Genomic DNA, 16,411 nt, shown 5'->3' on the forward strand with positions numbered 1-16,411 from the left:
AGGAGTAATATATCAAGAGGTTGAAAACGCGTTTTGAAAAGTGAGTACGAGGTTTTTGTACAAGTTGTTGACGTCGTGAAGAATCAAAGCGGCACGAGCGCGGCAACGTGCAAGGGCAGCTCCATTTTTTTTTAAAGGCCGACTGGATGCCTGGGGCTTCCGCTGGCTTGATATACGTGTCTGACCGGTAAAGACTATCTGCTTTTGAAAGGGCTACTACATCCTGTGAAAGCGTCACGAAACGTGGTCCCCAGAGTTGAGTGACGACTCCTTTTAATGGTTCAGAAATATCAAGGTTGCACATGGTGTCTCACTGATTGGCTCGTGTGCTTCTCGCTCTTTCCATCAACTGGCTTCCGCGTCATAAGTAGCAATATTAAACACGCCTTCCTTTCAATAAAAAACGTTGCCTGACTGAAAAAGCACGTATGCCCCGGATCTCATGTCCAACACATCAAATTTCGAATTTTCTATAAAACCAACTCTCAAAACTGGCTCGCAAAATTCACATTCAAGCAACAACACAAAATAGAAACCCTAAGGTTGCCAAAAACGTCCTATTACTTACGAAATATCGGAGACTACAAACTCGTGCCAATGCACATCATAAATCGTAACCTTTCTCTGCCAATGCTAAACGTAACCTTTGTCTACAACTCGTCTCGTTCGTCTTCATCCTCCTCGTCATCTTGCGTCTCCGGAGCGCCACCACTTTGATACACCTTCGACATAATGGGATTCACCAATTTCTCCACTTCCTTTTGCTTCGCTTCATAGTCTTCCTTATCGACTTCCTGGTTGTCTTCCAGCCAATCCATGGCATCTTGTACCGCCGTCAACACCGTGTCCTTGTCATCTTCCTCCAACTTGTCGTCCAACTTCTCTTCGACGCTATTCTTCAAGCTATACAAGTATCCTTCCAGTGCATTTCGGCCATCAATACGATCCTTCACCTTCTTGTCTTCATCTGCAAACTCTGCCGCTTCCTGAACCATCCGATCAATTTCATCTTGCGACAACCGTCCCTTCTCGGCCGTAATGGTAATTGTCTCGGCCTTCCCCGTGCCCTTGTCTTCCGCCGACACTTGCAAAATGCCATTGGCATCAATTTCAAATGTCACTTCGATCTGAGGCACCCCACGTGGGGCAGGAGGTAACCCCGTGAGTTCAAACTTGCCAAGCAAACGATTGTCCTTCGTCATGGCACGTTCGCCTTCAAACACTTGAATCAACACGGCAGGCTGATTGTCTTGGTACGTTGAAAACGTTTGCGATTTCTTGGTTGGAATCACCGTATTCCGGTTAATTAATTTGGTCATGACCCCCCCCACGGTCTCAATCCCTTGTGAAAGTGGCACGACATCAATCAGCAAGACATCCTTGGTTAAATCGTCCTGTTCCCCTCCCAAGATCCCGCCTTGGACAGCCGCTCCGTACGCGACAGCTTCATCCGGATTTACACCACGAGACGGTTCTTTGCCATTAAAGTAATCTTTAATCAATTGCTGGACCTTGGGAATTCGCGTGGAACCGCCTACCAAGACAATTTCATCCACTTCCGATTTTTTTAAATCCGCATCTTTCATGACTTTTTCAACCGGTCCAAGCGTCTTTTTAAACAAATCTTCATTCAACTTTTCAAAACGTGCACGACTGAGCGATTCTGTAAAGTCTTCATTCTCCAACAGCGATTCAATTTCAAGACGCGCTTGGGCTTGAGCTGATAGCGCACGCTTGACACGCTCGGCTTCACGACGAAGTTTCTGAAGTGCACGTTTGTCTTTTGAAATGTCAATATTCTTGTCTTTTTTCCACTTCTTGATAAAATACTGCATAATCCGCTGATCAAAGTCTTCACCACCCAAGTGCGTGTCACCGTTCGTAGCCAAGACCTCAAAGACGCCCCCATCAATCGCCAAGAGCGTGACATCAAATGTGCCACCACCTAAATCAAAGACCAGCACATTCTTCTCTCCTTGTGTCTTCTTGTCAATACCGTACGCAATGGCGGCAGCCGTGGGCTCGTTAATAATGCGCTGGACTGTAAGGCCAGCAATCGTGCCAGCATCTTTGGTGGCTTGACGCTGCGCATCGTTAAAGTACGCAGGCACGGTCACCACGGCGTCAAAGACTTCACGACCAATGTACCCTTCCGAAATTTGCTTCATTTTCGTCAATACCATGGCCGAGATTTCTTCCGGGGCAAATTGACGTTTCTCGCCCTTGACAACAACTTGAATAAACGGTTTTCCATCTTTATTAATGAGTTCGTATGGCAACAACTTCTTGTCAGCTTGGACGGACTTGTCATGAAACTTGCGGCCAATCAGACGCTTGACATCAAACAATGTCTTTTCAGGGTTAATCGTCGCTTGGTTCTTGGCTCCATCCCCAATTAAACGCTCGTCGTTGGAATCCCACGCAACGTACGACGGCGTAATACGATTTCCTTGGTCATTCGCAATGATCTCGACCTTCTGGTCCTTGTAGATTCCCACACACGAGTACGTTGTGCCGAGATCAATTCCAATTACTGGCCCCCGCGGGCCTTTCGAGTCTTCTGCGACCACCGCGGTAGCAAGTGCCGCCGCGGCGATGAGAATCATTTTTGACAGGTTCATGACGCTTGTTGTCTCCTTCGCGGTGAAAACAATAATGGCACGAACGAGAGGGAAGAAAGAATGCTTCGAATACAGGGCAGTATAGTAATTGCAAGTTGACGACCATGCTGACGTGGCTTCTAGAAAAGTCTTCTCGAACTTCGTGACTGCGAGATTGTAAGGGACATAGTGAAACTGAAATAAACGGGTGCCACGCGTCGCATCTTGGGTAAAAGGAAACGATGGCAATTTGGCACTTTTGCAATACCGATTTGCAATGGTGGAAAGCAAAATTGATGAATAAGTCGGTAGTTTTTTTACACCTTGGCAAATTTGAATGGGCTGGTTAGGAGAAAGAGCAAATTTTGCCAAAAGGATTTTAGAGGTCGTTGCAAAGATAGACATTTACGACGTAAGAGATGCAATTCTTGCAAGGTGATGACGCGCGTCATTAATTGCTCCACACCGTCAGCCTAAATAAGACGATACATTTGTAGATATGGATTGCTACTTGGCGTCTGCCGTCGACGGCAAAGTACTTTCAAAGCGAGTGTCTTAGTATTTGCCGGGATTTACGGATCGTTTAACATTAATGTTATCTTGTTGCTCTGGTCGATTTGTAAGATACAAAGTTGATGCGTAACATCAGCGGATCACGAGAATAGACTGCTGAAAATGACTTAAAGGGTCAGTCTTTGACATAGAGATGGCACACGATCACTTGGAAGCTGCAAACGTTGTTGCATTTAAAGTTGCTTTCTAATATTCGAACCATAGACGGAGCGGGTCACTGTTGCCTGAAGTCAAGGCTTCCTAATGTACTGATACAAGAAAATATATTATTAAACGTTACTAATAGATATACCTCCTATTGATAAAAGTGTTTGTAAATTTAAAAATGAAGAATATGAGATTTAGTTAAAGATGACACTTAATTATTTTAATGTATATATCATTAATAGCATTCCAAATGGGGAGTTACTAAATCGACGCAGCCCGAGCACGTGTGCTCATTATCCGTTAATGGACATTTTGTCAGATTTCGATTTTTCGGAATTATTTGTATGGACTTCGTTGCCTTTTTGTAAAAAAATCAGGAATGCGTCTAAATAAAAGGTTTACAATTCGAGATGGTGTGTCAAATTGTAAAAAGAGGGCGCCCAATTTGTCAACTTAATCGCGATGATGACATCTCTTAAAACTTGCTCACTAGAGGATCTCAAGAGGGAGCCGTGGCGATTGCAACTACAAGCCGACAATACGGCAGAGCAGCTTCGTAGCCTCGTAGTGCAGAACTATCACGTCTTTATCCAGAGCAACCAATGCACCGCTATCGTAAAGAATGACGTGCGTAAACATAACGGTTTCTTCAATAATGGTGAACACATTATAATATCCAATGGACAATAATTGTAACTTGTCTCGAAGTTGGTCGAGCTTCAGAAAAAAAGTGATGCAATCGAAGCAGCGATTCCAGAATTACAGTCACAATGTGCCACGTTACAAATGGACGTGACCGAGATTGTAGCGAAACACGGCGATATCCAATTCGTCCTGGAGCATTATTTGCAGGTAAAGACATCATGGATTGGGCAATTCTACAACCCTACAATAATTGCATTGAATAAAATTGTGAAAATGACTTGGTAAGTTAACAGAATTATTGGAGATACCTCAGCTATTAGAAGCGTGTGTTCACAACGAACTCTTCGACTCGGCACTGGACGTGATTCAGCTCGTGAACGAGACATTTCAAGCTGATTATAGTGCTGAGGCGACGCAAAATGTCGTGATTGATTGCTTGGTGCGTGAAGTGACGAATATGACGAGCATATTGCGCGAAAAGTTATTGCAAAAGTTACGCGAAGACCCGCAATTGGCATTGTGTGTTCGAATCGTGAGCTATCTCCGTCGTATTGACGCATTTGTTGAGAAAGACGTCGGTTCCGTGGATTACGAAAGAAAGTTAAAAGAAGAGTTTCTTACTTGCCGAAATGTGTGGTTATTGTCCTTATGTCAAGGCCTTTCATGTTCGGACCCCTACCAATACGTACGAGAAATTAAATCGTAATTATAACTCGTCCTTACTGACGCGACGGTATAACTGTAGATTATTCAACTGATTGATATAAAGCGGACGAGCTGGTTTGATATGATAACGCAGTATTCTGCCATCTTTGGCAGTGAGGTGCGCATTTTACCTTTTCCTAAAAAAATTGCAATGCTGAAATCCTGTACGTGATATTGCAATACGTTAATAGAATCTCGAACATCAAGTCGACGTTTCACTTTGCCGCTGGGCTACTACCACCGTGGCCGAATTTCTCAATCTTTTAAAAACGTACGTCCTCGATTTATACTCTTTATCCTCTTCACGTTATACCCATCCAATGATGTAGACATTTGCCCAAGATTGACGACTTCAGCTCCATTGCGACACTCTTCGAACAAAGCTTGTTCTTTGGCGGGTCACTTGGCCGAGTGGGTGTTGATTTTCAAGCTGTCCTACTCGTGTCGTTTGAAGACCACGTACTTTATTTAATGACGGAATCTTGGCAAGCAGCTTGTCGTGATTTTCATGACAATCTTCAAATGCATGCACTCACCTCGTCCACTTGTGTGAAAACGCCCATTATTGTGGCATCCTCTCGTTCGTCTGCAATTGCTAGTAACTCAGCAAGTGCTCGTCAAGAACTCTCGAAAGACGATTATTCTCCGCCACGAAGTTTATTGTCGTTTCCGCTTGTCGCCGAGTTTACGAACGCTGTCTTGTCCTCATTAAACGAATTGCGACAATGTGCAATTGTGACGCTACGAACGCGCATGAAAAAACACTATCAAAGCGCCATTGGCACACTCTTGTTCACAATTGCCGAATTTGTGACGGAAAATGGACTCAATCGAATCAAGTGTACTAGCGAAGAAAACAAGACGAATCAATCTTCAAAACAAACGGTACTGGCGGAATCGATTCATGCCATGAATCTCGTACGTTCGAACAAATGAAATCACTAGGAGGTCGTTGATTGTTGTAATTTGTTTTGTTTCCTAGATTCTTCGTTTGGAGCTCCTTCCGTATTTGATGAAATGCTTTCATCGCCTCTTTCCACTTGTCTCGTCGACTTGTAGTCTTGACGTTGGTGAAATCATTGCAAATGAAATGAAAGAATTTGATGAAAGCATGCGGACTGCTGGTTTGCACGTGTTTTCATTGCCAATTGCAAGAATTGAAGAAAAGCATGAAGAGGGAGTTACTGAGGTAGTATTGAATAATTCGTTGACTTGAATGGTACTTAAGAATGTGCGAACTTCGAACGTGGATGCGAACTTATCGTTTGGTATAAAGTACGAGAAAGTTGTACGGTATTTTAAATTTAAGATTGGTATTTTAAAAGAATGTGCAAAGGGTGTGGCCACTATTGGGCACTTTTTATAATTACGAAAATGCAATTGAAAGACCATCGTACGTCATTTCGAGATGAAGCCCTTGAATTGTACCCAATTGTGGCAACTCGACGCTATGCTTGGGGTAGTCAAATTCGTGACTCATGCCTGTAAATAATATTCGTTTAGGCTTCAGAGATGCAAATTCTTGAATCACTTGTTGTACACTCATATGCGTACTATGGTACTTGTCGAGATACAGTGCGTCAATCAAAAGAACATCAATTCTAGGTTTGTGAACATCGTGTAAAAACTTTTGCGTTTCTTCTGGAATTTCACTCACATCCGAGATATAAATAAATCGAACACGTACTTCATGTCCAAATTCAAACCCAAAGGAAGTGTATCCGGCACCATGAATCACTGGAAATGGTAAAAACGTGAGTCCACACGATTGAAACGACTTCCACGCACAAAATGTGTCAATCTGAAGCTTCGCAGTCCATCGAAAGGGCTTTGGGATTGTCTCGATTGGTACGGTAGAAGGCTTTGTATCGATCAAGTATGGAAACTTTGCCATTACGTCATGACTCGTGCGTTTGCTGCAGTGGACTTTCATGGCCACGGATGGGACTTTGTACACTTCTTTGGTCAATGGATCAATGGTCTCTACCATCGCTTGGACTTCCCGCAGATCGTCCATTCCTAGTAATGCATCGGCATGGTCATGAGTGAGCACAAGTGCGTGTACTGCTTCGACGCCGATTGTGGGGAAGAATCGCAGCGCTGCCTCGCGAAACGTTTTGCCACAGTCAATCAAGAGATTCGTGCCATTTTTGAGGTTGCGCACGAGCAAGCAAGGATTCAGTCGGCGATTCTTCGACAATGGATTGGCATTGGCTTCTTGGCACACGTCACATTGTTTATTGACGATGCAACGCATCGATGGCACGGAGGATGAAGGCCCGCAGCCAAGGACGACGACTTCCATAGGTTCTGTCGACGTATTTGGGGCACTTTTTCGATTTCAGCCAATCCGGATGCGTAGATGATGTATGCCGGTTTCGTAAAAAGGAAAATGGGTCGGAAACGGGAATTTAACAAAGATTGAAGAGATATTTCGTTAAAAAGTCAGGGTGTAACTGAATTTTACTATTTGCTTCTATTTTGAAATGATTTAATAAGGCCACAACTTTGTTTTTTTTCACCCCGTGCAAAAAAATTAATTACAGTCGTTACCAACTTGATTTTGATTAGCCAATGAAAAGCCTTCTGTATTGCACTTCGCATCTTTATTTACATGGGCGGAAAGAAATCATCATGTTGAAACGGGATGGATCCAGTTGATCTACTGTTATATATCCTACCTTTTGAATTGTAAACAAACACTTAATATCAATCACAATACATTCTCGATATCACACTCAATTTCTACCTTCATCCTTGTCAGGCTCTTTTCTGATGCTTCCACCACCCAATGCATTCTATCCCAGCACAACGGCCCTCATGGATTCAGTTCGCGAATTCGCTCATGCGTTCCGACAACCAGAAGATTATTTTGAAATGCGATCGAGGTGGTACCTACCGGCGAGGGGCAGCAACGGGACTTGAGTTGCAGCTAAACTCGGCGAACCGATTGACTGATTGCCCGTTTCGTAAATCAGGGCGTCTACAGAGCGATAATAGTTGGCAGCTACGAACTCTTAATAGGAAACATAATCACCCGTCATTCCTCATTTCCACCCTAGTTGTTTCTTTCGCCCATGTAAATAAAATTTGCAAAGCGCAATACATAAGGCTTCTGATTGGCTACTAAAATTTCACGGTTCGTTCATGACACAACAGTACTCTAATTTGTAAGCTAAGTCCTATTATTTAACTATTTACGAGCCATTCATGACATTATTCTATAAATTGGTTCCTCCTAGTCCTGCAAGTCATGTTGCTGCACTTCCACATATTCGTGAGTTGTGGCCTACCCTCCTGCAACGGCCACATCTTTTTTGAATAGGTGCATCGAAGGCTGCTGCAACGTGCTCATATTCCGACAAATTTCTTTGCGTCGAAAATTCAGATGCTTGATTCCTTCGGATCGATCCAGATGGCCTCCCACGCGCTTCCACAAATACTAGATCAAGGACAGCTCTTGCGGCAGAAGGTGCGCTTGATCTCATTGCGCCACCCATCCAAATTTTCATACATAAAGGCTTGTTACAACGGATATGAATTTTTTGTCACGATTGGGATGCGGGCAGAGACTGCCAAGGCTCTGGTTATCTTCATAGACCTTGGCAGTCTCCGCTCGCATCCCCATCGTGACCGATGTGCCCAAGTCGAAAGTGCCAGAAGTACGAAGCGGTGTTTCCATAGCATCCCGACGAGCTTGTCACATTGGTTTCGTCTGTGCCAACGGACGTCATGCATAGCTTAAAAAGCCCATCACCTTCACGGAATCCAAGCTTCAACTGCAATCCTTTTGCCTTAGCAGGCTTGCCAGTTAATTTTGTGTGCGCCTCGCAGGGCTGCCACCAAGACCTTCCTGCAACAGCAGCAAATATGAGCCCTAGCTGCATGAATGTCGCCAATAGCACGATCCCTAGCATGTTGCTGCCTTATGATGGCATCACAGCCAGCTTCATGACAGGATTCCACTGTCAGGAGATCGCCTGAGAAGAGATACTAATCTAAACGAACACACGACAGGCAGAGCTTGTGTAGCAAAGCTTTGCACTAGCAGCGCAGTTTCCCTACCCGTTGTTGAAGATTGATGCGTTCATCAAAAGTGTTGCGCTTTATGCATATGCGTGTATACGGGATCGAATGACAAGAATAATACGGAGAAGTTGAGTGTGGAAAATATCGTGTGTTGTGGCTCAGTTGAAAGGTTGTCTATATTAAATATTATAGACAGGGGACTAATCAAAATACCTGGCTAAAATAGATACAATACTACGCTATAGTACGTTTTTTCTTTTTTTTTCTTTTTTTTTTGGAAATTGAAATATGGTCAAAAGGTCGGAAGTGGAAAGTGGCCAGCTAGACCGGACGGTCTCGACAACGGACTCACCACGACGCACGGACGCAAGTACTATGGAAACGAGCGTACGTCCTCTGTACGATGAAGGCGCGCAGGCGGACTCACTCCCTTCACCCGCTGGGGTGGGGAAGAAGCGCGTGAAGCCACCCCCCGCATCAGCCGCCACGCGTACGTTTTTTTTTTTTTTTTTTTGTGACATTTCATGTAGACTTTTTGCCACATGTCCAAGAGGTGCAAGACCCCAAAGCCGGCGAAGAAGCCATTGAGGCAAACGCCTCCTGTAACGGTGCGACTCAAACCGGGACTGGGTTGTATCCGCATGCGCCGATTATACTGGTGGCTGGGGGCATGAGACCGGTGAGAGTTGCACTTGAGGAGGAGGTGGGAGTATTGATGGTTTCTGCCGGATTGGGTGAGTCGTTAGGGGAGGAGGACCACGATGATCCTCGTCCCAAGCGGCGTAGACTGCGCCAAGTTTCGGAGAGCGTAGAGGAAGCGGAGACGGAGACGGAAAACAAGGAGTACGTAGTCGCGCGGGTGCTGGATCGCCGTGGAGAGGGCATCGCTCGAGAATACCTGATCCAGTGGGAGGATAAGTCGGCAGAATAGAAGGCCGCGAGCATGCTGTCGAAGTGTGCAGCACAGGTGGGGTCATACGACCGGTATCGCGCTAAACACCCAGAACGCGACATGGCATATGCCGAGTTTGTTAGCTCGGACCTACCAGCTCTCCAATATATGGCCGATAGCCCGAAAGACGATTGCGCGCTGCACGCAGTGCAGATGGCGTTTGAGTTAATGGGCGGGCTCGACCGAGAAGTCGCAATTTTAAAGAAGCTCAGCGAGAAGTTTCTGGACCAGATCGTTTGCAGCGATTCAGGCCGAGGGGGCGGACTGAAGCATGTACAGTTGGTGAAGTTTCTCCGCGAAGAGGTTCCGAAGACGGGGTGGCGGGTTAGCGTGGACGTGTTTAACAGAAACCAATTCAAGGGCCATGTAGTGGGACCGCTGGGAGTAGCAGCCCTGGCGTGGCGTGCAAGTGAGCCGCTCGAAGATGGTGCGTACATCGTGTACGCACTCAAGTCCTCCCGACGTGGACACTGCATTGCCATGAAAAGAGAGGGAGAGAAGATGTACGTACGGGAAAACGTCCTGACCCAAGGCATAATGACGCAAACCTGGATCCGGAGCATTTGCTCAGTACGTCGCATCATACTTGCCTACGGCGCAGAATAGGGTCCATAAGGAGAGTAATGATAATGGGCGAAATGCACCTGATCCACCTATGATAATCAAAATGAAGCCGAGGCTTTACGCATCCGTTTCTATGGGTACAGACCACACTGGCGGACGTGTAACGCCGTCGGGTTCTGGCTGAGAAAATCGCTGAAGAGTCGGTTGCGTGACAGCAGAGCAAGGAGAATTTGCTGCTGCGCCTGCTGACCAGGATCGTAAAGGCGACGAAGGCGGTGACGAAAGTGCGCGCAAGCCGTTGTCAAGATGACCTGTAATGCGGGGAGAACAGGCGTGGGCTGTCTCCCGTCGAAGAGGCAACGATTGCGGTCTGTCCAGATGAAATGAAGCGTCACAGCACGAAGTGTGTGCCAAGCGTCATGAACTACGTCATCACAGCCCTTGTAGTCGTCACGCACACGCATCTTCTTCGCCAAGGCGATGTCAAGCCAATTCGGTCTCGAACGTAACAGCGGAGAAACAAGCTGGTTCAAAAGTCGCCACAGCGGGTCGCAAGAGTACACTCAAAGAACAAGTGCTCCTCCGTCTCGATGGTGTTGCACCCATCGCGCACGCAATACTGAATGCGTGGGTGAGCAACGTCGAGGAACCAGAACCGAGAGCGCACAGATAAAAGACGGAACGCTAGACGGAACTGCAAGTCTTCGAATACTGGGAGCAGAATCGCGCGCAGGTGCTTGCTGTACCGCACAAACGACCGGAATTGTTCCTGACTCACACGGCGCGAGTGACATTCATTGGGTGTGCTTTCGTCGGTGGGGTTGGTGTCCACACCACACGAAGCAAAGCCGATCGTGGAATCACAGGAACCAGGCATACTTTGTCCCCGTTCATGCATCCCAGGTATGGAGGTGGTGGTTGTAAAGCGAGCTGGGCCTGATGCACAAATTCGCGCGCGTTCAGACGCACAGTACTCGTAGCCACTTCGCCTGTTGTCCAGGTGCCGTGGACAAGAGTGAAAAGTCGATGTGCCGTTCAACAAAGTCACGCTGGGACGGCCACGCACAACCCGCGCGCATGAAGTCCGCCAGCGAACGCATGCGAAAGACTCGGGACACGTGGAGTCGAAAACTGCGTTGCGGTTCGGGAACCATACCAAGACATCGTCGATGTGGTGAGCTGATGTGCGTTCGTGCAGCCTGCTCGTAGTGAAGCGCAGCATCGGAATGGAACCAGATCGGTTGGTGAAGACCGTAAGCAGCTTGCTCCTCCAGTGGAAGGTCACGCCACGTCAGCTCCCATCGAGTTTTGTACCACCAGATCCAGGTTGCTTTCCACCACGGCGAGGCTAGACTCCAAGTGATCATTGCGCCATGCCGGAGCGGAGAGATCACAAGAAGGTCTAAGGCATGTCGTACCCCGTAGCGAGGAGGAATGGACGTCAGAAGCTCAACGCCGGCGGTCGTCCAGTTCAGAGCATTCGCGTCTGGTGCTGCACGAATGAACTGCAGCAGCAATGCAAGACGCTGTCGTTTGAGATGGGCATCTAAGCTGAGGATGCCGAGGCCACCTTCACGCTTGGTCAGGTACAAAAATTCGCGCGGGATGAGCTGGACGTGGGATGCATCTCGGTCGTGCTTCCGACTCAGAACAAATCGGTTCAGCTTCGACTGCCACCGCTTCACCACTGTAGCAGGAATCGAGACGTGCTGCGTGTAGTGCCAGAGACGCGAGAGCACCATCGTTTGAGCCACCAGAAGCCGGCCACGAAGTGTTCGAGCTCGTCTGTACCACACCTTGACGCCGTCGTAGAAGCGCTGGTCCAGAAAATCGACGATGGCGTCAACGACTGGAGACTTACCGAACGGGATGCCAAGATACTTCACAGTCTCGTTTCGGCCCAGCACGCGCACGCCAGGAAGCAAAGGACAGTCGTGGCTTCGATTCAGTGCGAGAAGCACCGACTTGGACAGGTTCAGCTGCGCTCCAGAGCCATTGCAGTACTCTTCGACGATCGCCAGCTGAGCCTGTAGGTTCGGTATCGAGCTACCAAGAAGAGTCGAGTCGTCCGCAAAGAACATGGACGTGGTAGTGTGATCCGCGTTCAGACACACACCGTACTCGTCATGCGAGCGCAGCATGTTACCCAGTGGCTCGATCGTCAAGACGAATAGCAGAGCAGACAACGGATCACCTTGCTTCACCCCTCTCATTGGGTGCAGTGCTAGCTGAATGGTCTGGTTTGATGACAAGATGCGCTTGGGGATCGGTGTGCAGTAGCTGAATCCATTGTAGAAACGCAGTGTCGAAACCCATGCGCTCGAGCAGTCGGAATATGTAGTCCCAATTGACGCGATCGAACGCCTTCTGGAAGTCCAGGAAGAGCGCATACGCTTCTTCGTCGCGGCTCGTGACCAAGTCTTGTAGATCCGCGAGGAACCGGATATGGTGGTGGATCGACCGACGTTTGACAAAACCCTTCTGGTCAGGATGAATCAAGTCGAGAAGGACGCTCTGCAACCGATACGACAGTGCCTTGGACAGCACCTTCACATCGACTTGGACGAGTGCAATTGGTCGGTAGTTACCAGGCTCGGCACGCGATCCCTTCTTGTGCAGGAGCACGACGGCTGTCTTGCGCTGTGATGGAAGCAGCACGCCACATTTGAGACGGTGATGGAAGACTATGCTCAAGCACTCGCCAAACACATCCGGAGCCACCTGGTAAAATCCAGCGGTCAGTCCGTCCATGCCAGGTGCCGACGTTGCCTTCATGTGTCGGATCGCACTCGCCATGTCTGCGGAAGTAACTGGTGCGTTCAAGATCGCACTATCGATATCCGAGACGAAGCGGACAATCGAGTCAAGAAGCTTGTGCTGCAGTCCAGTGTCAGGAGGAGGAGCCCGTCCCGCCGGACTGTTAGGGTCGCCCATCTCGGACCCCCAGTGCTCCAGGAAGCGGAAAGAAATCTCGTGAGGGTTGCTCGAGACACTGCCAGTTGGTGTTACAACCTTCTCAATCGAGACACGCCGCAAGCTTGTATCCAGCGGACGGAAGAAGTGCCTGGTCGACTTTTCAGCATTGGTAGCTTGGAAGTCGAACGCAGTGTCTTGGTTGTACTGACTAGTCCGAGTGACTATCTCCTTGTAATTCCGTAAAGCCTCACCGTAGAGCTCACGATGGTTATCGCGCGGTGGCGTACGATTTCGTGCGGCCGCCCGTGGAGTGCGCGCACGTCCTGAACTGCCCGAGTATCTTGGTGGTGAAGCTTCTTTTGCAGGTCTTGTAGCTGGGTCTTGATGTGTGCCCCGGCCTGCCAGATTTAGCCGGGTTCTTCGAGGTGCGAGGGCCAGGAACACTCGCTCTTTGTCGATGTGTATCCGCCATGGGTACTCGCGCAAGTTTCGCTGACCTTTCCAGACCCCGGGCCGTGGGGCTGTGTGCAGGTTGGGGGTGGCAGAGTGAGTTCGATGGTCATGAGTGTGCGTCGGCAGGACGTAGTTGTTGCTTGCGTCAAATCGTTCACATTGTGCCCCGGACGAAGTCCTGTTTCGCTTGGCGGTCTACAGGAGCGTACACGTTGTGAATGTAGATCGGCGCACCGTCCACCATCAGCTTCACGACGAGGTAGCGACCTGGAACAGCAAGACTCTGAACCTCGACAGCCGAGTCAAAGCCAGGGAAGTCGGATCGAAGCACGGTGAGCACCCCATTACTCCGACCCCGCGTGGGCCGATCTAGCAGCGAGTTGGGGTCGTCCACGAAGACCTTGTGCTGAAAACTCGAGGCAAGGTGGAACTTGAAAGTGGAAAGATGTGAGCGGTCGGCAAACTTAGTTTCTTGGACACAGGAAAGGGAGTACTTGGTGAGCATGCTCTCGATAAACAAATTGCCGTTCTGCTTGATGCCGTTAGTGTTGACGGTCATAAAACTGACAGCGCTCCAGGGGTGCTGTGTCGAGGAGCCCTTAGTTGCGAGTGGCTAAACCTCCCGCGACTGTCGACACCGTGTCATCAGCAGCGACGTGAAGCTTCAACACCGATGAGTCGTCCGGGTAAAAGCCCTCTAGCTTCCGAAGCGACTCGAGATCGTCAAATAAGTAGCCTTGCCACTGCACCTCTCGCCACTGGTGCATGCAGTGCGCACCGAGGTCCGACCGTAAGAGCCGAAGGAGCGTGTTCGGGTGCAGCAAGCGGGCGTTGTGCGCCGAAATCCACACAACCGGCTGACCTGTGATGTACTGTATCCAGTGATCGTTACTGAACAGCAACGGCGTGGTTGCCATAAGAGCCAACTCAAACAACCAAGCGCCTTAGTCGCACGCGACAGCTCGCGAATCGAGTCGGAGTGGTTCCATCATTTCGCGCAAGCCGTGAAGATATCCACGCGCTTGGAAGGAACCTTCATTTTCATCAACTGCTTCCATTTGCTTGCGAACGTCGTGTCTTCTCCAGGGTTTGTTGCACTGAAGACGCGGTTGATCACATGGAGCTGCGCCAGCTCCGCATTTCCGTGCCGCTCCTAGCCATCTTTAACGACATTGCGCTGTTGAAGGCTAGAGAGCACTCGTTCGCCGTCTTCGTGATGTGGTCAGGATTGGTCGCGTTCTCAACCAGTTTGCACGCAAGATCGACCTGTGTCTGCGGCTACGAGACGATCCGGTAGGGTGTCGAGCAGCGCGGTGTTCTCATCATTCAGCATCGATTCGGTCACAACTGATAAGGGCGACGCCTGCGATGCTTTCTTAATCTTTGTGTGGTGCTTCTCGACAAAGAACGCGGACTCGTTCGCAGTCTTTACGGCTGCAGGACGCTTCACATCCACGGGGACGATCTGGCAACGGACGCCGTATTTCGGGTCAGCCGTCACGTTTTCGCTGCAAACGAGACCTCCATCGACTGAAGCGCTTGGAAGTAGTTCGCGGTGGCGATGCCGTCCAGTGGCATCGGTTGCTGCTTCACCAGGAGAGAAGAAAAGTCAATGCCACTGCGACCGCGCTTCTTTCTTGTTCTTCGCAACGGTTGTGAAGCCGTCACTCGTGAGCAGCAGGGGCTGAGACGTATGTTTCGGACTCCCAGGAGGCGAGACCGGACCGTTCGAGTCATTGAAGGTCGATAATGACAGCGCATCCTCCCTGTTGCTAGGCGGGATCGCGAGCTGGGTGGCAGCAGATCGCTGTCCATGCTGAGCTCCACGTTGGAGCTGACCATCACGTTTCTTGGACTCCCTGATATTCTTCTGGAGAGAGCTTTCCTGCGGCTTAGCGCTGGCGGGTGGCGTGGATGAGGTTGCTGGTTTCTGTTGCTTATGCGAAGCAGACTCTCTTGGAATTGGGGAGCGAGGAAACTCTCCATCAGATGTCGCGAGGTCGATACCGTGGTGCGAGCGGTAGCCAAACGGCAGGTGCTCGGATCGAAATGGAGCGTTCATGCCATGCGCAGGGTGCAGCTTGTTGTCGAACAGGATCTGGTCACACACCGAACCGTTTACAATCAAGGCACTCGGACAAGACGCGCTCAAGAAGTAAACGCGCCAGGTGGCAGACGTGATACCAGTCGCGAGGTTAACTTCGCGGAACGTGTCATACACCGGCTTGCATCCCAAAAGGAACAAGCGATGTAGCATCACGTCCGTGTTGGTGTCCGAGTCGACGTTGGAAATATCAATGAAGTATTTCCCGCCGAGCACGTCGAACTCCTTAAACAGGAAGACACCCCCAAGGATGTTTACCTTGGTGCGTTCAAGGGCAAGACAAGCCTCGTTAGACTTCACCTTAACACGGAGATTGCCGCCCGGGAGTTTGGAGACCTGGCCAATCTCAAACCTGCCTTACAGCTTCTCTAGTGCAGCGTTGCCGTGGGACTTTCCAGACAGCGAAGCCATGATCATCTGCAGCGGCGTCTTCGCGAACGTGCGGCCAGTGTCGATCACCATGTCGAAACGGGCACGAGGAAGAGCATACGGCCGCGCTTGCTCCATGCGAGACGAAATGAACGACCAGTCTCCTCCGGCAGCATACTGCCGCTCGATCGCCTCAATTTCGCAGGCAAGCGGTTTCGGCGTTTCCATGCGACGACGCGCCGCGTCAGATTCGGCATGGTCACGCCGGAGATGTTCTTGTTGCCCAATGACATCAGCCATCGTTGGCCGTGGATCCACCGTCGAACGCGTGGCGGCGATGTTGGCGTCGGTGTC

The 16,411-nt window shown here is 49.3% G+C and overlaps 2 protein-coding genes across 2 annotated transcripts; one reads left to right on the forward strand and one right to left on the reverse strand.

Moving 5' to 3' along the window:
- Nucleotides 1-650: 650 nt before the first annotated feature.
- Nucleotides 651-2,606, reverse strand: CCR75_006282 (uncharacterized protein; the record flags this gene model as incomplete). The annotated part of the gene is made up of 2 exons (XM_067964352.1): nucleotides 651-903; nucleotides 1,621-2,606. The coding sequence occupies 2 exons, from the start codon at nucleotides 2,604-2,606 to the stop codon at nucleotides 651-653; spliced, it is 1,239 nt and encodes a 412-aa protein (XP_067814839.1).
- A 1,176-nt stretch (nucleotides 2,607-3,782) lies between these two features.
- CCR75_006283 (uncharacterized protein) lies at nucleotides 3,783-7,347 on the forward strand (the record flags this gene model as incomplete). Its single annotated transcript, XM_067964353.1, is given in 7 exon segments — nucleotides 3,783-3,947; nucleotides 4,029-4,232; nucleotides 4,252-4,650; nucleotides 4,711-4,788; nucleotides 4,862-4,941; nucleotides 5,000-5,588; nucleotides 5,653-7,347. The coding sequence occupies 7 exon segments, from the start codon at nucleotides 3,783-3,785 to the stop codon at nucleotides 5,884-5,886; spliced, it is 1,749 nt and encodes a 582-aa protein (XP_067814965.1). The 3' UTR covers nucleotides 5,887-7,347.
- Between the last annotated feature and the right edge of the window lie 9,064 nt (nucleotides 7,348-16,411).

This window comes from Bremia lactucae, linkage group LG3, assembly GCF_004359215.1.
Source record: "Bremia lactucae strain SF5 linkage group LG3, whole genome shotgun sequence".
NCBI classification, from domain to species: Eukaryota; Oomycota; class Peronosporomycetes; order Peronosporales; family Peronosporaceae; genus Bremia; species Bremia lactucae.